The sequence below is a fragment of the Chrysemys picta genome, chromosome 1 (assembly GCF_011386835.1).
Source record: "Chrysemys picta bellii isolate R12L10 chromosome 1, ASM1138683v2, whole genome shotgun sequence".
NCBI lineage: Eukaryota > Metazoa > Chordata > Testudines > Emydidae > Chrysemys > Chrysemys picta.
Genome location: NC_088791.1, coordinates 230,918,826 through 230,941,189, shown reverse-complemented (window position 1 = coordinate 230,941,189; position 22,364 = coordinate 230,918,826). Strand labels below are relative to the sequence as shown.

General features: G+C 46.1%; 1 protein-coding gene across 6 annotated transcripts; it reads left to right on the top strand.

The window, feature by feature from the left end:
• Positions 1–81: 81 nt before the first annotated feature.
• Positions 82–21,335, top strand: LOC135980767 (acetylserotonin O-methyltransferase-like). Of its 6 annotated transcripts, none has more exons than XM_065580782.1 (9): positions 82–220; positions 1,010–1,143; positions 1,242–1,416; positions 9,164–9,293; positions 10,700–10,768; positions 11,339–11,457; positions 16,289–16,429; positions 18,398–18,520; positions 19,247–21,335. In XM_065580782.1, the coding sequence occupies exons 2-9, from the start codon at positions 1,072–1,074 to the stop codon at positions 19,456–19,458; spliced, it is 1,041 nt and encodes a 346-aa protein (XP_065436854.1). In that variant the 5' UTR covers positions 82–220; positions 1,010–1,071; the 3' UTR covers positions 19,459–21,335. The 6 variants fall into 6 exon arrangements, with proteins under 6 accessions (XP_065436854.1, XP_065436855.1, XP_065436852.1 ...); XM_065580783.1 differs by having other exon boundaries at positions 84–215; XM_065580780.1 differs by having other exon boundaries at positions 85–220; positions 887–1,143.
• The last annotated feature ends 1,029 nt before the right edge of the window (positions 21,336–22,364 follow it).

Here is a 22,364-nt window from a genome sequence, read left to right as displayed (position 1 = left end):
TGACTAGACAGAAGCAACATCACAGTGTCCTTGTCCCTTGTTTACACAGATTAGTATAAGAGTATCAAAAAGTCAACTCCAAAATTCTATTCCAGGCTAACAAACAGACCTATATATTAACACTGATCCCTGGGTATTGGGAGATAGGAGGATAATTTTTCTGGAAGCAAGTCATCCCTCAGACACCTTAACCTGGACTGAGTTGACTTTTTGAGGTGAGGTAAGCGGAGTGGGTTTGGGACTCAGCCTCATCTGTGGCACTGTAGTTTGCCTCACCAGCTGAAGGCAATGAGTACAGAAGTCATGTGTTGGAGACCATGTGACTAAGAACCAGGCTTACTGGGAGATATAAGGGCAGCCTGGGTTTAGTCAAGAGAGAGACTTCAGGGAAAGCAGATGTGGGTCCAATTGCACCTGCCCTGCACCCCAACCCTCTGCCTCAGCCCTGAGCCTCCTCCTGTACTCCAAACCCCACATCCCCGGCCCCACCCCAGAGCCTTCACCCCTAGCCAGAGCCCTCGCCCCCTACACCCAACCCTCTGCTCCAGCCCTGAGCATGATATGGTATTGCCACCTCTACTTCTGCACTGCTGCCTGTAGAGCTGGGTCCTCAGTCAGCAGCTGCTACTCTCCAGCACCCAGCTCTGAAGTCAACAGTGCAGAAGTAAGAATGGCATATTATTATATTACCACCTGTACTTCTGTACTGCTGCTGGGCGCCACCTTCAGAGCTGGGTACCCAGTCAACATCTGCTGACCCCGGCGAGCCGCGTGCCAAATGTTGCCGACCCTTGGTTTAGTGCATGAGCCTCTACTGCATGAGTTAAAAGCCAACTGCCTAATAGATAAGGCTGTAGCGTGGACTAATTTTCTCTCTCCCTCTAAGTGCTCTCTGTGCCACTAGATGGGACAGAACAACACACCTCCATCCCAACTCCCCTGGGGAAGAGGCTAGGGACACTCCTGACCAATCAGATTAAGTGAACTGCCCAGTGTGATCTGTATCTAGTAGAAACGAAGGTTATTTGAACAAGAAAGGCAAGAGGATCTCTCACAGTGCGCTGAAGGAAAATGAGCTCCACACAAGACCTTGACTATCCTCAGCTCTTATTTCAATACAAGAATGGGTTTTTAGTCTCAAAGGTAAGATTACAAATAATGCCTGGAAATTATATTAAAACTCATCAGGGAGCATCTGCACTTTCTCTTACTCCACTGTATCCACCGCCATTTGCTTTCAGATTATGTTTACTGCCTGTGAATTGGGAGTGTTTGATCTATTGCTGGAGTCAGAAGGGCCCCTGTCTTCAGATGCCATTGCTGAACGGTTGGGCACCAGTGCCAGCGGAATGGAACGGTTGCTTGATGCCTGTGTGGGATTAAAGCTCCTGGGAGTCGAAATGAAAAGTGAAGGAGGTAATGTTGTCGGGAAGGGAGAAGACTAACGATTAAATCACTGTTGGTTTTAAGGCCTCATTAAATAGTATGTGTGTGACTGAATTATAATATTAAAAGCAAAAATGCCAGAATGAGGGAAAAGGTACAATATGATTTGAGAAATCTCAAAGCAGCAGATTTACAAAAACTGAACTTGGATAGGAGTAAGAGAGTAAAACAGATGCATAGTCACTTTTCTACTTCTCCTAAGAACCTATTTAACTCATTGGACCAAATTCACAAACAATAGTAATTACCCATGTGTAAGGGAATTTGAGTCTAAGCAGCTGTAAGGGAATCTCTAAGAGCACGTTGTAAGATGTGTAATGAATATATAGTCTGGAGGCCAGAGGATGGTATTAGTTACACTAATTTAGACTTCTTTAAGATCTCCCGCTAACTTGGCCAATTGTCTTTATATCTTTATATTAATTATCTTTATTACATAAAGTGCAGTTTCAGATTTCTTGAGCTAAAGATAAGAGGTCAGATCCTCAGCTGGTATAAATGGGTGGAACTCCATTGAAATTGCCAGAGTTATGCCTGTTTACGCTGTTGAAGGTATGGAGCTCTGCAGTGTGAAGTGTACTTTAGAAATATTAAAGATAGCGTAGAAAGAGATGTGTTCAGACAAAGTAACCCTGATCGAAAATCTTATGTATACAAAGAAACTTCTTTGGTGTGTGTTCTCTGCTTTCAGCCTGAATTGTGCCCTCAGTACACTATTTAGCAGGCACAAATAAGGAGAAAACCCCACAGAGAGCAGGAAAAGACTGTACCAGATACATCTACTCTTCCTGATCTGTTGTATTCCATATGCAGCAAACGCTGGTAGATCTTTCCGTAAATTCCACTCACACATTTTGCTGACGGAAGCAGCAGTAGCATGCTTTAAACAAACAAGAACATTGTTTTTTTTTTAAAAAAATTTGAATTAAACACAGGAAGCATACAAATGTTGTTGTGAGTAGGGTTTTCAAACAATACATAACTTTTAACATTGTCTTTGGATAATTTCAAAAATCCGCAGTTCCAAATGAGCAATTTAAATTAGTGAATGACAAATGTATTCAGCGTTCATGCCAGGCCCCGTGCATACAAACCTCTTTACAGTTGTTGTACTTACTTAGGGTTACCATATCTAATAAATAAAAAAAGAGGACCCTCCACGGGCCCTGGCTCCGCGGCCGGAGGCTCTGCTCCTCCCCTGACTCTTTGGCTCTGTTTAAGAGCCGAGCTGCCCCAGCGCTACCGGCTTCGGGCAGCCCCCATGCCTCCGGACCCTGCGCCGCCGGAGCCCGGAAGGGGAAGTGCCCGGCCGGCGGCTGGGGTCCGGAGGCAAGGGGGCTGCCTGAAGCCCATAGCGCTCGGGCAGCTCAGCTCTTAAACAGAGCCGAAGAGTCAGGGGAGGAGCAGAGCTGCCATTTTCCCGGACATGTTCGGCATTTTGGCAATTCCCCCCGGACGGGGGTTTGAGTGCCGAAAAGCTGGACATGTCCGGGAAAAAGAGGACGTATGGTAACCCTAACTTACTTGCAACCTCAGACTGCTCCTCATAGATCACACACACGTACACGCCCTCCCAGCTATCAAGCTCTCAGGAGATCCTCTCCCCATTCCTTCCATGGAAATCAAGCAGTGTTTGAAGTTTCAAAAACAGACTCCAACGAGAAACTGCAGAATTGGAATTAATTTGCAAACTGGACACCATTAAATTAGGCTTGAATAAAGACTGGGAGTGGATGGGTCATTATACAAAGTAAAAACTATTTGTCCATGTTAATTTTCCCCATACTGTTACTCACACCTTCTTGTCAACGGTTGGAAATGAGCCATCCTGATTATCGCTACAAAAGTTTTTTTCCTTCTGCTGATAATAGCCCACCTTAACTGATTACTCTCATTATAGTTAGTATGGTAACACCCATTTTTTCATGTCCTCTGTATATATATATATCTTCCTACTGTGAAAGTTACTAGTGACCCCCCTTAATAGCTAGTAGCCGTTCTGTCAGCCAGCGGCCATTAGAAAAAAGCAAACACCTTAAATACACAGTAGCCTGAACTTTTCAACTGTCTTCAACTGTAAAAGGCAATCAAAAATCTAAAAAAGTTAATTGTGTCCCTTTTTAAGTAAAAAATTTTAAGCTATAAATAGCTTTAAATCTAAAAGCAAGCCAAAAAGCATCTATATTAATGCAATTTTCTAACTAATAAGGCAAAAGCCACTAAAACCTGAGCTGCCTATAAAACAAATACAAAAAATATAAAGTAATTCCTCTGTTTTGTCTAAAATCAACAAAAATATATGTATATAAAAAAATATTTTAAGCAATAACTAACTGCCCCAAAACAGTAAACCTCTGTTCTTTTGTCTTTCAAATCATCAAAAAACAAAAACAAATGCCAGCTAAATAGCATTCAATGTACCATGCATTTACTGGCGCAATAAAAATTATTTTTGTGTTCCATGGCCAAAATTATTGTTAAAATTTGCATACCAACAGTCTTTAAATGCAAAAACATAAAAAATTAACCCACTCCCCATATTGCCCATGGGATACTTCTGGCTACCTCAAATTTCTAGCGAAAGGGCTAAAAAAAAAAAAAAAAGCTATTAAACACCAAAGGTTGTACCGAGTGGACTCCTCAAAAGTGGGTGTGCTTGTCCTGGTTTGTTGCTCCAAAGCTCTATAATAAAGAAATTTTACTAAAAGGGTATACATAGCATACATTAAGTAGTAAAACTAATGTACTGTATAATAGCAATATGTATGTGTTCATTATTAAAAAAAAGTATATAAGTAAAAAATAAAAATTTCCTTTGTAAATTAAAAAAAGCCAAAAAAAAAACAAAACAAAAAAACCAAAACAAATTAAAAAAAAATCGCTAGCAAGTTCAGTCCAAAAATAAAATGCTGGCCCCATTCAAAAACACTGTCCACAGCTAAAACTTGGCTAACAGCCAAGAAAAGGGGGGTCTAAATGTGCCCAAGCAACTATAAAATCTGCAAAACACTGCCAGGCATTAATAAAATAGTTAGGTTTCTTGTCTCACAAATAAAAGAAATGCTACCCAAAAACCCTAGCAGCCCTGCCATTCATTACAACAAAAAAACTAAATCTATGTAAAAATCCACCAACAAAAAACTGCTTTGGCTCCATGCTAAAAAGGCCCTTTCCAAGTCCCGTTAACCACCAACACTGCTGTAAAGTGCCAAAAACTGCCTACCTAAACCCATGCTTCTCACTGTAAAAAGACCCCTCCACCTCAAAAAAACTCTCCAACTAATAAGCCTATTTCTCCTTCTAGCTCTGCTGTGCCTTTTAAACAGCAAAAAAACAAAACAAAAAAAACCAAGGTAAAGTGCTAGTAACTTCTCCCTTGTCCACTGACAAACCTACTGTGCCTTTAAATTTTTTCAAAAAACGCAAAGCCATTAGAATAATGTGCTAGTAACCTCTCCCCTATATAATACTAAACCATAACTGTTTCAAAAAACAAAACAAAACAAAAAAACACTTGCTTCATTAAAACCACCAAAATCCAGAAATTCCTGCCTACAAAAAACATTAAAAACTAACCCTAATAAAAAAACAAAAAATTATACACTAGCAAAAAAAACCTTTATAAAACCCATGCTTAATAATATGGTATAATGCTACACCAAAAAAAATGTATTAAAATATCAATTAACTGTAATTAACACTACACTAAAAACTGTTAATTTTTTATTACCCTTATCCAGTTTCCAGATCACCTCTACATACCCAAATTGCTCACAGGGGGCTGCCATTAAATTAGCACAACAAAAAGCTTAGGTTATTTCCTCTAAAAAAAAAAAAAAAACTTAACCGAATCCCTTTGGGATGGGGCCAATAATGCAGCAGCAGTTTAAAATATTTTTAAAAACCAAAAACATAATAAAAAATTGGAGCCCAGCTAACCCAAGTACAAGCTAAAATTAGTAAGTTACATGTTATCTTCGCCCTTAGTTCTATAACCCAAAAATTGCTAACAAAAATGGTATTAAATATCACTAAAGCTAAAAAAGCATTGCAATAAAATCTAGCATATTCAGGCTTGGCCCACTGCCCTTACAAACACATCAAAAATACTATCTAATCTGTGGCCATAAAAACATACTTAAAAACTTTCTAAGTAAAAATGCAAACGTTCTCAATGCTCCTTCCAAGCATATAAACCAATTGGGGGGGGGGGGGGGGTGGGTTATGCTCACATTAAAAAAAATGTTATTTCTATGTTAATCATTCCAGCTTAATTAAGCAAAATTTACACGCCATTAAAAATGCTGCTGTTATTTTCCATGCTGTATCTCTTAATCACACCTTTAATTTTAAAAACCTCCTTCCAAACCTTAGGTCATAGTTTATGGGGCTCTTTCAAACAATTGTTAAATAAATTATTTTCTTTCTTTTCTTTCTTTTCTTTCTATGTGTTATTTAAATAATAATACAATGTGCCAAATGCCTGTGTAATGCTATAATCAAAAGCTCTGCTGTCCATAAAAAAACCCAGTATCTGTCCCTCCAGCTTAATCGCAAATTGCATAACGGGCCTGACAAGTTTTAAACTTGTCAGGCCCGAATTGCCGTTATGTCAGCCAGCGGCCATTAGATAAAAGCAAACACCTTAAATACACAGTAGCCTGAACTTTTCAACTGTCTTCCCTTTCAAGGCCTTAAGGTAGTTGAAGCTGGTCCCAAGCCGGTTTTCACTGACCAGATAGCAAAAGCACGGGTCTGAAAACCACCAATCAAATGTTAACACGGCAAGGGCCTTTGTCTGAATGTGTATAAAGGAATGGTAAAATGTGTGTAAGACAGAGTCTTTTAGGGTTACCATATTTAGTGCCTCCAAAAGGAGGACACTTTAAAGGGGCCCCAGCCCCGCCCCCAGCCTCGCCCCAACCCCGCCCCCTCCCCAAAGTCTCCGCCCCCTCCCCTGCTTCCCGCGAACATTTGAGTCGCGGGAAGCCTGAAGCAGGTAAGGGTGTGTGTGTGTGTGTGTGGGGGGGGGGGGGACGAGGAGGCGCGGCCCACCCCCGGCACCGCAGGTCCCCAGCCCGTCCCCCGAGCCCCCGGCCCGGCACCGCCGGCCGAGCTCCCGGCCCGGCACCCGGCCCCCCCGAGCACCGCCGGCACCCGGCCCGGCACCCGGCACACGAGCCGCCGGCCGAGCCCCCCGGCCCGGCCCGGCACCGGGCCCCCCCGAGCACCGCCGGCACCCGGCCCGGCACCCGAGCCGCCGGCCGAGCCCCCCGGCCCGGTCCGGCACCGGGCCCCCCCAGCACCGCCGGCCGAGCCCCCGGCCCGGCACCCGGCACCCGAGCCGCCGGCCGAGCCGCCCGGCCCCGGGCCCCCCCCCCGAGCACCGCCGGCCGAGCCCCCGGCCCGGCACCCGGCACCCGAGCCGCCGGCCGAGCCGCCCGGGCCCCCCCCCGGCACCGCCGGCCGAGCCGCCCGGCCCCGGCCCCCCCCCCCGAGCACCGCCGGCCGAGCCGCCCGGCCCCGGCCCCCCCCCCCCGAGCACCGCCGGCCGAGCCGCCCGGCCCCGGGCTCCCCCCCGAGCACCGCCGGCCGAGCCGCCCGGCCCCGGGCCCCCCCCGAGCACCGCCGGCCGAGCCGCCCGGCCCCGGGCCCCCCCCCGAGCACCGCCGGCCGAGCCGCCCGGCCCCGGCCCCCCCCCGAGCACCGCCGGCCGAGCCGCCCGGCCCCGGGCCCCCCCCGAGCACCGCCGGCCGAGCCGCCCGGCCCCGGCCCCCCCCCGAGCACCGCCGGCCGAGCCGCCCGGCCCCGGCCCCCCCCCCGAGCACCGCCGGCCGAGCCGCCCGGCCCCGGGCCCCCCCCCCGAGCACCGCCGGCCGAGCCGCCCGGCCCCGGGCCCCCCCCCCGAGCAAGGCCGGCCGAGCCGCCCGGCCCCGGCCCCCCCCCGAGCACCGCCGGCCGAGCCGCCCGGCCCCGGCCCCCCCCCGAGCACCGCCGGCCGAGCCGCCCGGCCCCGGGCCCCCCCCGAGCACCGCCGGCCGAGCCCCCGGCCCGGCACCCGGCACCCGAGCCGCCGGCCGAGCCGCCCGGCCCCGGCCCCCCCCCCCGAGCACCGCCGGCCGAGCCCCCGGCCCGGCACCCGAGCCGCCGGCCGAGCCGCCCGGCCCCGGGCCCCCCCGAGCACTGCCGGCCGAGCCCCCGGCCCGGCACCGCCGGCCAGGCCCCCGAGCCCCCGGCCAGATGTCCGATTTTCCCGGACATGTCCGGCTTTTTGGGATTTCCCCCCGGACGGGGATTTGGAGTCCAAAAAGCCGGACATGTCCGGGAAAATCCGGACGTATGGTAACCCTAGAGTCTTTGTACCAAGGTGCAAGGTTCTCCTTTCTTCTGCAGAATAAAGCAACTCTTCCTTATCCCTGTCTGGCTGTAATTGGCTCTCAGCTAGGTGGACCCGATGTTTCGGTGACACTACTGTGTTTTCCACTGCATGCATCCAATGAAGTGGGTCTTAGCCCACGAAAGCTTATGCTCAAATACGTTTGTTAGTCTCTAAGGTACTCCACATCCAAGAAGAGTGGCCTTTTTACACATACCTTCTCTTCTCTTAGGCCGCATCTATAAGGGGAAGTTATTCTGGAATAAGGAAGGGGGAATTTAAAGTGCTATAGCCATTCCACAGTAGAATAAGAGTTGGCTTGTTCCAGTTTAGCTTGATCCACTTCCAAAGTGGATTAAACTAAGCTGTCAACATGGGGAGCTTTTACCAAACAGCTATTCCAGTCCATTTCACCATGTAGACAAGCATTTAGAAATCTGTGGCCTCTTCTGAAACCACCTACACCCTTTCCATGGCAACCAGGCCAGCTGCAGGAGCACAAATGAGGCAGCATCCACCCTGCTAATAGAAGTTCAGCTGGATGCTTCAGAGGAACTTTTCTCCGCTGTGGCAGCCGCCTGGGTGTAGAGCCCACACAGCGACTCTCCTGGAACTGCCCATACCCCAGTCCTCCCATCACACACAGTTGAGAAACAGATTTAAAGCCTAATCTGGCTCTCATTGAATTCAGTGGGAGTTTGCCTGTGCTGTAAGAGAGAGAACACATTCTATACCAGCCCATATATCTGTCCACGAAAGACATATATTAAGCATAGTAAGAGCCCAAAACTTTGCATCTGTCAGATGACTCCCATAATCAGCCAGTGAGAATATTGAAATTCAGTAGGAGTACATGGCCTCAGAAGTGTGTGAGCTACTCAAGTTAGGGATAATGGGTGGTTTTATGTCCTGGGGACTTAAGTCTCCCTCTTGGTTTCCTCATCAGGTGAAAAAAGACTGGTATGTTAGGTATTATTGCTGAAATAAGATGCTTTTGAGCACCTACACTAAAAAGCATAGTGGAAAGAGATGTCACTACAGGCGTTTGGCTTATACAGTTTCACAAAGAAATGGTGATGGTGCTGGGGTGTGCTTTTTATATCCTGGAATCCTTCATTCCAGATCTTGCAGAATCTGATGGGTAGCTATGGTATGCTATGCATGCGTGCTCCCAGACCTTCCTCTATCTCTGGTCTATCTAGAGTGGGAAATCTCCTGCAGTTTCCTTGTTGCTTTGGTTGCATTCCTACAGCTTGTTCTTGTTACACAGATTATGCTGTAAAACAGGCTTTGCACAATGAGAAGTTTGTAAATGTTAACTTACCTTCTTTTTCCCTTTAGCCTTTTACAGGAACACAGAGCTTTCCAACCTCTACCTTACAAAATCAAGTCCCAAGTCTCAGTATCATTGTTTGATGTACTACTCCAAAACCGTCTATTTTTGCTGGCACTACCTGACAGATGCTGTGAGGTAAGGAGATGAAATCTTATGTCGTTTGTACAAAATTCATGTGCCAACATCCATTGCAATAAAGCACTTTGCTACATTTGTGAACCTGCTCGGGAAGAGGCGTGTCTCCGGGGAAACAATAGAAAATGAAGACATATGTAACCCACACACCTCCTGGGTGACACTGACTGGTAATTGTTTGGGAAGCATGTTGAACTACTACTACACGAACTTATGTTTCCTAGTGCTTCAGTGGATAAATTCACTGCAGAGTCAGGAAACAGACTTCTATACTATGATTATTTGGTGTGTCTCACGGGGAACATTTAATCATGATAATAGTTTCTGTGGAGGGAAGCCCTCGGCCAGGCAAATGATGATGAATAGTGACTGAGGGATGCTTGCAGGGATCCTAATTGGTTGTGTTGCCAAAGGCAGAAGAAAGTGAGGAAGGAAGTCAGTGTATATTGGGTCAGAATCTCAGCCTGTACAACTCAGCACAGCTCTTTATGGAGCTGTGTCAATTTACACCAGCTGAGGATCTGAACCCTGTCTCTGGTATATCAAATAGCAGTTGTGTTTCCTTCCTCTTCGTGGTGTCCAATAATGAACATAAAATAATAACAAAGAAGAGACTGATTTCCTTTCTGAATCTTCTGGTGTGGCACAGACAACGTTCAGAATGAACAAGCCAGGGGTTCTCCCCACACTCAGTTTTATTTGAGGCCTCGGGATGCAGCCAACTGATGATGGTGGCCACGCTGCCCTGTGGGCCAGGAGCTCCATGGCCACCAGGGGCCTGAAGTCCCACTGGGGGCCCTGGACTGGGATCCCAGGTGCCCTGGGACTGGGAGCCCAGCTGCCCTCTCTACCCTTGGGGGCTCCACTTCCCCCATGGATAGGGGCCAGGACCTAGGCTGCCCCAAAGGGGTCGTACTGCACCACCTGCCGAAGCATTGGGCCCCTGAAGCCCCATTGCCCTGAGAGCCCCGCTGTCCCAGTAATGGGGGCTGGAGTCCGATAGCCTGAGGGCCAGGGGCTGGAAGCCCGGCTACCCAAGGGGACCCCGCTGCCACCAGATGGGGGATGGGAATCTCGCAGCTGCCACTGTCCTGGGGGCCTCGCTTCCCCATGGATGTGGGTTGGGAGCTTGGCTGCCCCAGGGGACCCTGTGCCCTGACTCCTGAAGCGCTGGGGCCTCTGAAGCCCTGCCACCCCAGGGACGAAGTACCTGCTGCAGGCATCCCCGTGGCTGGAGGAAAAGCGGTTGGTGGCCGCATTTCAGAATCCCTGATCAAAGCAATAATATAAAGGGTAACACTTATACCTTAATAAGTAGAATAAAATGAGTACCTTAATAAGCCAAAATTGTCACCAATGCAGTAAGGTGCTAAAGCAGAAATATCCCATATTTATTTTTCTTTAAGGGATGGGAAAAACCAGTATGATCGAGCATTTGGTATTTCCTCAGAAGACCTCTATGGGGCTCTCTACAGGTAATAATCAATTTAGTGTTGGGAGTTTTATGCTTTTCTTTTATGTGGATGACTTTTCTATTTTGTATTACCACTTTGACTGTGAAATATGGTGATTAGTCTCATTCACATGAAAACCCCGTCATTTCAATGGCATCCAGTGCTGAGTCTCTGGTATGTCTAAGGTGCTCATCACCTTGGTATCTAAGCATCAAGTTCTTACTGGCAGCCTATCATGAACAATTTGCTATGTAGAATATTTGGTAGAATGGAAAATTCTGTTCAATGAAAAACAGCTGGCGACCCTTAGGCCTAGCATCATAGCGCACTGCTAGATGATAAGTGTAACTTACAGTAAGTCTCATTAAAATGTAGGATATGAAACAGGGTGGATTTATTCTTAATATTTTGAATGTCTGCTAAAGTACGTTTATTTTAATAGTGATCAAAAGAGACGATTGTGCATGCTGGCAGAGAAACAGGGTTTAATATAGTATTTCAGCTAAAAGCACAAGAGTTATATGATGCTAGCCATCAATGAATGTGTCATAATTTCCTTGTGCTACAAATAATGTTCTTTCAAATCACTAGATCAGAAGAAGAGATGATCAAATTTATGTATTTCTTGAATGATTTTTGGAAGATGTATGGCAGAGATGTGATTGCTGCATTTGACCTTTCACCTTTCACCGTCATTTATGATCTGGGAGGTAAGTGTCATCAGAACGTTGAACTGTTTTCTTTGGTAAGCTATGGATAAATACTGCACTTGTTCTATGACCTGTGTGAGTAATGGAAAAACAGGGCAGACTACATGGCCAGGATCAATCACAAAGGAAGCATTTTACATTTTGAGCCAAAGTCGTATACAAACTTGAAAATGATAAAAGCATTAGAAAGCAGAATGTTTTCCTGAGTCTAAAGAACCCCATAGATCTAAGTAGCTGCTTATTTTCCTTCTCACTGGTTTGGTAGGTTTTTCTTCTGCCATTGCTTAAGAAATTCTACCAGAACAGCTTCCAGGCTACTCTTCACTTCATTCTGTGACTTTAGGTTGGTGAATTGCCTGCATACTTCTTACCCCTAAACAGCTTTACCGTTGTCTCTGTATTTCAATCCTGTCAGGATTTATAGCACCATGCAATCTCCATTACTACGTCTCCCCTGCTGTTTTGCTCTCCCAAGTTTCTAAAACACAGAAAGCAGAAATGAAGTCTGGCTAATCTGCTCTGGCCATTTTCACTTCTCATCTCCAGAAAAACATGAATTTAATATCATGGGAAAAATCACCTTAACATATGCTGTCCTTTTAATGTAAAATAACTCAAGTCACGCTCCTCACCAGTTTCTTTCCCCCTCTGGGCTTTGTTTTTACAATACAAACAAAACCCATCCTGGACATTAACTGTATGGTAATGTTTTGAATGGTGAATACTGGATGCTGGATGTGAATCTTTTCCATTTTTAAGAGTTAAGTTATTTTGCTCATGTCTCAGTGTGGCATTTATATATACCAAGACCTGGCTTTGGTGTAAACCTAATGGGAGGAGGTAAGGGCTTTTGAAATCCAGCTTGTAGGGAAGGGTGCCTAGAGTTCTAATGCATTGCTACAGTGACTGTGCTGATTGTGACTATGCTGGGACACAGGAGACTTGTGTTCTATCCCAGCTCTGCCCCTGGCCTGCTGGATGACCTTAGGCAAGTCATTTCCCCTCTGTGGGCCTCTGTTGTCCCATCTGTACAATGGAGATTATGATATGTGCCTTCTTTGTGAAGTGCTTTGATATTCATAGATTAAAAGCACTATAGACTTTAAGGCCAGGTGCTAGTTTAATAGCACTATATAAGAGGCTAAGTATTATTATTATGCTACATGCCATCCTAATGACTGAAGATGGGAGCTTTAAAACAGAGGAATGGTCCGTCAGTTTTAGCTAAGGGGACTATCTGTTGTAGTAGGTCACTTGTACTTTGGCTTTTAGTTTAATCTAATGCGGGTGGAAAAAATTTCAGAATATTTTCACCAAAAAATTGAGGTTTTTGTTTTCCAGTGTTCAAAACAGACCCAATTTTATTTGTTTAAATTCTCATGTTTGATGGAAAACAATAAAATGGTGATCTCCGTTTCCTCTTTACCAAAATACAGGCTTTTAGTGAAAAATACTTCTAGTTATATATTTTATTTAAAAAAAAGTCATAAACATTTCATGAAAACTAAAATTTAGATAAAATCAATATTGCACAAAAATTTCATATTCAGAATGGCCATTTCTTTGAAAGAAAACACTCTTCCTTTGAAAATTTCCAGCCGGCTGTAGTTGCACCATACTATGTTGTTTTAAAGCAATACCCTTTATGGTCCAGTGATTAGATCACAGGACTGGGAAACAGAAGAATTGGGTCTTATTTCGGAGATAGGCTGGGAAACCATGAACAAATCACTTACCTTTTTTGTACTTCAGTGTCTCCTTCTATAAAAATGGATACTAACATTAACCTATCTCGCAAGGCGGCATGAATCTGAGTTCATTGCAGTCTAAGTTAAAAAATCAGTTTCACACATACAGAATGGGAAGAGACTGTCTAGGAAGGAGTACGGCAGAGAGGGATCTAGGGGTTATAGTGGACCACAAGCTAAATATGAGTCAACAGTGTGATGCTGTTGCAAAAAAAGCAAACATGATTCTGGGATGTATTAACAGGTGTGTTGTGAGCAAGACACGAGAAGTCATTCTTCCGCTCTACTCTGCTCTGGTTAGGCCTCAGCTGGAGTATTGTGTCCAGTTCTGGGCACCGCATTTTAAAAAAGATGTGGAGAAATTGGAAAGGGTCCAGAGAAGAGCAACAAGAATGATTAAAGGTCTTGAGAATATGACCTATGAAGGAAGGCTGAAAGAATTGGGTTTGTTTAGTTTGGAAAAGAGAAGACTGAGAGGGGACATGATAGCAGTTTTCAGGTATTTAAAAGGGTGTCATAAGGAGGAGGGAGAAAACTTGTTCACCTTAGCCTCTAAGGATAGAACCAGAAGCAATGGGTTTAAACTGCAGCAAGGGAGGTCTAGGTTGGACATTAGGAAAAAGTTCCTAACTGTCAGGGTGGTTAAACACTGGAATAAATTGCCTAGGGAGGTTGTGGAATCTCCATCTCTGGAGATATTTAAGAGTAGGTTAGATAAATTGACCCTGGACTTCAGAAAAGCAAACTTTGACTCCCTCAGGGAACAGATGGGCAGGATCCCCTGGGAGAATAACATGAAGGGCAAAGGGGTCCAGGAGAGCTGGCTGTATTTTAAAGAATCCTTATTGAGGTTGCAGGAACAAACCATCCCGATGTGTAGAAAGAATAGTAAATATGGCAGGCGACCAGCTTGGCTAAACAGTGAAATCCTTGCTGATCTTAAACGCAAAAAAGAGGCTTATAAGAAGTGGAAGATTGGACAAATGACCAGGGAGGAGTATAAAAATATTGCTCAGGCGTGCAGGAGTGAAATCAGGAAGGCCAAATCACACTTGGAGTTGCAGTTAGCAAGAGATGTTAAGAGTAACAAGAAGGGTTTCTTCAGGTATGTTAGCAACAAGAAGAAAATCAAGGAAAGTGTGGGCCCCTTACTGAATGAGGGAGGCAACCTAGTGACCGAGGATGTGGAAAAAGCTAATGTACTCAATGATTTTTTTGCCTCTGTCTTCACGCACAAGGTCAGCTCCCAGATTGCTGCATTGGGCAGTACAGCATGGGGAGAAGGCGACCAGCCCTCTGTGGAGAAAGAAGTGGTTCGGGACTATTTAGAAAAGCTGGACGTGCACAAGTCCATGGGGCCGGATGCGCTGCATCCGAGGGTGCTAAAGGAGTTGGCGGGTGAGATTGCAGAGCCATTAGCCATTATTTTTGAAAACTCATGGCGATCGGGGGAGGTCCCAGATGACTGGAAAAAGGCTAATGTAGTGCCCATCTTTAAAAAAGGGAAGAAGGAGGATCCGGGGAACTACAGGCCAGTCAGCCTCACCTCAGTCCCTGGAAAAATTATGGAGCAGGTCCTCAAGGAATCAATTATGAAACATTTAGAGGAAAGGAAAGTGATCAGGAACAGTCAGCATGGATTCACGAAGGGGAAGTCGTGCCTGACTAACCTAATTGCCTTCTATGATGAGATAACTGGCTCTGTGGATGAGGGGAAAGCAGTGGATGTGTTATTTCTTGACTTTAGCAAAGCTTTTGATACTGTCTCCCACAGTATTCTTGCCACCAAGTTAAAGAAGTATGGGCTGGATGAATGGACTGTAAGGTGGATAGAAAGCTGGCTAGATCGTCGGGCTCAACGGGTAGTGATCAATGGCTCCATGTCTAGTTGGCAGCCGGTTTCAAGTGGAGTGCCCCAAGGGTCGGTCCTGGGGCCGGTTTTGTTTAATATCTTTATTAATGATCTGGAGGATGGTGTGGACTGCACTCTCAGCAAGTTTGCAGATGACACTAAACTAGGAGGCGTGGTAGATACACTAGAGGGTAGGGATCGGATACAGAGGGACCTAGACAAATTAGAGGATTGGGCAGAAAAAAACCTGATGAGGTTCAACAAGGACAAGTGCAGAGTCCTGCACTTAGGACGGAAGAATCCCATGCACTGCTACAGACTAGGGACCGAATGGCTAGGTAGCAGTTCTGCTGAAAAGGACCTAGGGGTCACAGTGGACGAGAAGCTGGATATGAGTCAACAGTGTGCTCTTGTTGCCAAGAAGGCTAACGGCATTTTGGGCTGTATAAGTAGGGGCATTGCCAGCAGATCGAGGAACGTGATCGTTCCCCTTTATTCGACATTGGTGAGGCCTCATCTGGAATACTGTGTCCAGTTTTGGGCCCCACACTACAAGAAGGATGTGGAAAAATTGGAAAGAGTCCAGCGGAGGGCAACAAAAATGATTAGGGGTCTGGAGCATATGACTTATGAGGAGAGGCTGAGAGAACTGGGATTGTTTAGTCTCCAGAAGAGAAGAATGAGGGGGGATTTGATAGCAGCCTTCAACTACCTGAAGGGGGGTTCCAAAGAGGATGGAGCTCGGCTGTTCTCAGTGGTGGCAGATGACAGAACAAGGAGCAATGGTCTCAAGTTGCGGTGGGGGAAGTCCAGGTTGGATATCAGGAAAAACTATTTCACTAGGAGGGTGGTGAAACACTGGAATGCGTTACCTAGGGAGGTGGTGGAGTCTCCTTCCTTGGAGGTTTTTAAGGCCCGGCTTGACAAAGCCCTGGCTGGGATGATTTAGCTGGGAATTGGTCCTGCTTTGAGCAGGGGGTTGGACTAGATGACCTCTTGAGGTCCCTTCCAACTCTGATATTCTATGATTCTATGATTCTATGAAATGTCTATCAGGGATGGTCTAGACAGTATTTGGTCCTGCCATGCGGGCAGGGGACTGGACTCGATGACCTCTCGAGGTCCCTTCCAGTCCTAGAATCTATGAAAGTTTCTTAGATGCAAGATGTTATAAAAATGACCAATATTGTTATATTTGAGCATTTACCCTGTATTTCACTTTCACTATAAGGATGTGCAGGTGGTTTGGCCCAGGAATGTATTTCTTTGTACCCAAATTCTACCGTCACAATTTATGACCTACCTAAAGTAGTGCAAGTGGCAAAGGAGCGTTTTGTACCCCCAGAAGAACGTCGGATCACTTTCCATGAAGGTAAACTTGGTTCATTTTGTGTATGCTCATATGCAAAGAAAAATGTGCTGAAGGGACCGTATTTCATTATAACAGAATCTCATGAGCAATGTATACCCTTTGAACTTGTTTACTCATCTGATGAAGCTGAGCTATTAGGTGTCAAGGATGCAAATATATTCCAAGTCCTTGAGCATAATCCCTATTAAACAGCAATGTAAAAAGAAAAACAAACTCACTCCATGCAGTGGCCTTCCTAGCCCTTCCAGGTGTCACCCTGGCGGGAGGGAGGATGTGGCTTCACTGCACAATTGTGGGCAGTCCAAAGCAGGCTAAATTGTTGAAAACAGTACGTTGTGTAGATTAGTGCAATGTGACTGGGCACAAAGGACCATAAAGATCTCCATGTTACATTTGAAGGGATAAATGCTGTTGGGTCATGTTACAATATACATGTGACCCACTGCCGGGTGATTTCCTCTTTAATTAGATTCACCAACCCAGTAACAAAAGAGCTCCTCTCATACCACACTGCTTAACAAGAAGCCAAAACATGCAGTCCCCTTAAGCATTCCAGCCCCTAGTTCGCAATCCAGACAAATAGATCTTGTACAGTGAAATGTTACTGAGTGTGACCCAATTCCCTGTACATTAAGGTTTCTCAATCTCAAAGGATTAGCCACAGGTCCCAGGTCAATAAATATTTCAGATCTTACCAAAATCACGCTGCCAGTCAATGTTTAGTAAACTAACTAAGAATGTATTAAAAATAAAGAAGAAAGTTCTAAAATAGGTAAAAGATATATACATTACAAAAAAAAAATTGCTACGTCCTGAGATCAGGTTTGTAGCTTTGATGTAATAGTCTGTTGATTTGCAGAAGTCTCTCTGGCAAACTTCCAAAAGCTTGGAAGGGCCTCAGTCCCTAGCTTAGAATACTTCTTTTGTTATAAATCTACAGTGCAGAGAAGTTTGGAGCAGGAATGAGGCAAGATGGAGTTTTCTCCGCTGTAATTTATGCCCTCTGCCATGTGCCTGGAAATTTACTGTCCCAAGCCAAGGCCATCATACAGGTACATGGAGAGTTACTGGCCAACATGGATTCTTAGGTCACATGTCCTCACCACATGTCCATACATGTTTTGCTGAATCACATTAGACACCATTGGCTCCTTGCTATCTGAGGCATCCTCAGGAAGAGGCTATCTGGAAAGATGATTCTTTCTAATAGCCCTTCCACACTTGGATAGTACATTCACAACGGGTTGTCGAGACCGGATGTAAACATCCTTGTGGGCGTCACTCCAAGAACAAACACATTTGAGATACAAATACATAGCCAATATCATAACTTCACATACAGTGATGATACATAGATTTAAACAGGATTTGTTAGCATGTATATTTTCCATTGTTATCTTACATGACATACTTTGTACAAAGTTTGTTGCAATTATATAATAGTATAATACCAGCTATGATAAATATAGTTATCCTCAATCATATAGCATCATCCATCACACCAGTGTAGGGGTATGTTGGTTTTAGGTGTCTAGTTTTACTATTTAAATAGAAAGAAATGGTCAATTTTGGAGGGTGGGGGTCAGGAGAGGAACGGAGAGATAGAGAAAGGGGACCCAGCAGTGAAGAAGGGGAAGAAGGGGAGGGGACGGGGGATGACCTAAAAGCAAAGACAGAGAAGTGTGACAGCTGGTTTATATGGCTGAAGCAGAGAGGAAACGGAGAGAGAGAGAGAAATGAAATCGGCATACAAGTGGATGGATAAAGAGCACATCACCAATTATCCAATACTGGGAGATTTGCCCCCTAAGTGGGATGTGAATACTCAGCATGACAAGCCAGAAGAGTGTAGCTTCCCAGCAAGTCTCTCAAACAGTTTTGGAGCTAGCATGTACTTTTCCCAGTACCAGATTGGAAATGTTTGCTTATTCAGGCCTATTTTTTGCATTCTTTTTCTTTTTGTTACAGGAGATTTTTTTAAAGATCCAATACCAGAAGCTGACCTGTACATTTTGGCGAGGATCCTGCATGACTGGGCAGATGACAAGTGTATGCATCTACTAACAAAAATCCACAAGGCTTGCAACCCTGGTATGTTTTCCTCTTTGCAAAATACAGACTTATAGATATCATTTGGTTTGGACAGGGGTTTTTTAAAGGGCCATTTCAATGGAAGACTTTCTCCTTTTACATTAGTGATTTGCATCCAGACCCCATCAGTAAGAATGGCCAACTTGAAAATTTGCTTCTAGCAATATTGCCGAGTTTCCAGAATTGTCCTGGCATCTCCAGGAATTAAAGATTCATCTTTATTAAAGATTATGACATCTGACAAAACCTCCATGAATACATCCATCCAAATTTGGCAACTCTAGCTTCTAGGTTTGGGCATACACTTTAGACATGCAAGGCCACATTTTTAAAGTTATTCAGGTGCCTATGATGTTGGTAGGCACCCATTCAAATTTTGAAAATTGCCAATGTGCATTTGTAGATGCCTAAATTATTTTAAAACTCTAGCCATGGGGCTTGATTTTCAGAGATGCCGAGCAGCCACATCTCTGGTGCATTTCTGCTGGAGTAAATAAATGTTTCAATCACAGCTACTAGGTTCCTAGTACAGGAAATAATAGCTAATTGATGCATAGAATCCCTCTTGCTATTTCATTAACTACTGAAGCAATATAACATGATTTTTCTTTTAATATAAAGGGGATCTCTAAGGTTCTGGAAATACCTAAAAATGCTGTTGAAAAATCAGCTTTAGTGTCCTTCTCTGACAAACCAACATGTTTTTAAATCTCTTTATCCCACCAGGGGGCGGCGTGCTGTTGGTTGAAACACTTTTGAATGAAGACAAAACTGGGTCTGTAGATGCCCAGCTCTTCAATCTGATAATGTTGGTTCAAACTGAAGGAAGAGTACGAACGCCAGCCGAGTACAGCAAGCTCTTCACTGCAGCTGGTTTCAGAGAGATTCAGGTCAAGAAAACAGGAAAGCTCTATGATGCCATTTTAGGAAGAAAATAATTCTGTCTCTTCTTTCTTGCCTGTTGTTAGATGTGTACATGCAGTGAAGAGATCAGCTTTTACTAGACTGCAGCAATGAACCCTGCTCATAGTTAACCTTGTCACTTTCTTTGTACAACAATACACTGCTAGAACATTCACTCATTATGTATGTTGAGCCTACATGCAGGCCACATGCAGCTCTTTTACAGTAAAGTGCGGCTCATGTAGGCCCCCCCTAGGGTGACAGATGTCCCGATTTTATAGGCACAGTCCCGATTTTTTGATCTTTTTCTTATATAGGCTCCTATTACCCCCCACCCGCGTCCTGATTTTTCACACTTGCTGTCTAGTCACCCTAGCCCCCACGCCCATTCTCCACCTACCATACCCCACCTGCACCTCCCAGGTGATAACAGGGAGGGGCCGCTGCTTTAGCTCTGCAGGGAGAGAAAGCAGCAAAAGCAGCACTCTCCCTGCAGCTCCCAGCTGTTCGCTGCTGCCTCTCCCATGGCTGCAGCTTCCAGCTTGCTGGCTCCATCAGCTGCCATGCAGGGAGGAGCCCTGGTGACATCATGTGACTGCGTGGGGCCAGCAAACCCTGGCAAAAATTTGGGTGGGCATATGACCCCCCGGTGCCCCTCCCAGGCATTGACTCTGACTTCTGCCCAGCAGGGAGGGGGGGTCTCGGGGCTGCAGCCCCCAGGGGTGTGCTTGCTGGGGCTCAGCACTTCAACAGGAGTCGGCCTGAAGCCCTGGCAGGCGCCTCCTCCGAGGCAGAAGCCCTGAGACCTCGCATCCCACAGGGCTGAAGCTCCAAGGCCCGGCTGGTGAACCCTGGCTCTCGAACTTCTGAAGATTGTGTTATGTGGCTCAGAGGGTCAGTACGTTTGCTGCAGGGACCACGACTGCGGCAGGGACTGACGATCTGCTAGTTTGAATGTGACTCTTGTTTGGCTCTTGACTCTAAATGGGGGACTAAAGTAATTAACACACGTTTCACAAGAAATAGCATGTGGAAATCTTATACTCCTTGCATTATACATTGTTTCTATGCTGTCAGACTTTGTACTTTTCCATTCTTTGTGTAAGGGGACTGTTGCCCCCTTACTAAAATTCAGTGGGGGTGTTTTGGTTGGCTAGCTCCCAGCACTAAAAGGGGAGGGGTCGATGGGAAATCAGGACCCTGAGACTGACAGTCCCCAGGAACAATGGCGAGAGGCCAATGCTCCAGGTAAGCTTGATTGACAGGGCGGGCAGGCTAATCAGCATGACAGGAGGCCAGGGTGGGTCCCGTCCTCCGTGTGAGTTGGAATTACCTGGGTCAGACTGAGTGGGGCCAAGCTAAGGAGAGAGCAGGGACCCAAGCTGAGCTGGAGAGCAGAACCGTGCCAGATCCAGAGGGGCCAGAGGCGCAGCCACAGAGCCAGAGACGCAGCCGAGGGAGAGCAGATCCTGTGCTGGGAGCAGAGCTGCAGCCACAGAGCCAGGTGTGGTGAGAAAGTGGGGCCAGCCAAGGGGGGACCTTGGGCAAAGGGCCCAGCACAGAAAGACACCCCCAGACAAGGGCCCTTACAGGCCAGACCGGGAGGGGGACCTTAACCCTATGGGGGGCTGATGCTGGGAAGAAGGGTCCCACCACTCAAAGCCCGGAGGTGTGTGGCCACCACCATTGCAAGTGTCCAACCCGCAGCGTCTCTGCAGCACGGCCAGGGCCTGAGAAGGAGGCCTGGGACCTACAAGGAGCAGATTGTGACCTGCCCTGATGTTCCAGAGACACTGTTTGTGATGTTCCCTGCCACAGAGCGGGGTGATGTGTTTTCCTTTAACCTTTCCCATTTTTCCTTGTTCTTTCCTTTAGATTAATTGTTAATTAAACAACTTGTATTTGCTTTAAATTGTATGGAATAATCAGTGGGTCAGGGAGGTGCCCAGTGCAGAGAGAGTACCCCGGAGTGGGGACACCCTAGCCCCTGTCCTAGGTGACCACAGCAGGGTTGGGGGTCGAGCCCCCCAGGAATCCTGGGCCCAGCCTTGTTGGGGTTACGAGGACTCAGCCAGACAGGAGAGTGGAAGGTGAGTGCTCAAGGGCAGGGAGGCCTCTGGGTAAAGGGAGTGGGAGCGAGGACTCAGATCCTTTCACTAGCCCACCTCACCGGGGTAGTGCAGAAGTCAGGAAAGTTCCCCACAATAGTGGGACCATTCCCCCGCTTACATTTGCATGTTTAACATAACGTCTGACTGGCCTGGTTTGTACTCAGCTTTCTTCTTGCAAATATAAACTGCACATCACCGTTGGATGCACTGTGATTCTATGAAAGTTTCTACAGTGTAAAGGAAGTGAACTCTCATGTCAGGATTTGCCATCTTTCAGTTTCTTCAAATGTTTCTTAATTCAGTCTCAAACCACAGCAACAAGAAGACAGTCAGTATAACGAAAGATATCAAATTCAAAACTAATCACCTGAAGTACTTTCCCCCACACTGCCTGTGGGACTCATTGCTACAGGATACCACTGAGGCCAGGAGCTTAGCAGGATCCAGAAAAGGAGTCGACTTTTATATAGATAAGAGTATTGTAATACTCACTTATACAAAGCAAAGGAATTCCTGGAACACTGAAAGTAACAACTCTAGCACATACAGGCAGGACTTGACTGCCCATTAACCCCCCCGATCAGACACAACACATAACATACAAGACTACAGCTTCACCCTAAAACAGAAATGCAGCACCATATGTTGGTGGAGGTGCTGTCAGGACTGATCATTATACTAACCAAAGTTGCTGTAGTAAGCATTAACAAGGGGGGGGGGGGGGGGGAAGGAGTTTTGGAAGAAATAAGAACATAAGAAAGGACGTACCGGGTCAGACCAAAGGTCCATCTAGCCCAGTATCCTGTCTACCAACAGTGGCCAATGCCAGG

Coding starts and splice junctions, on each gene's coding strand:
- LOC135980767 (XM_065580782.1), top strand. CDS start 1,072: ATGAGCTCCACACAAGACCTTGACTATCCTCAGCTCTTATTTCAATAC. Junction 1,417..9,163: donor CGAAATGAAAAGTGAAGGAG/GTAATGTTGTCG, acceptor TTTTCCCTTTAG/CCTTTTACAGGAACACAGAG. Junction 10,769..11,338: donor CTCTATGGGGCTCTCTACAG/GTAATAATCAAT, acceptor TCAAATCACTAG/ATCAGAAGAAGAGATGATCA.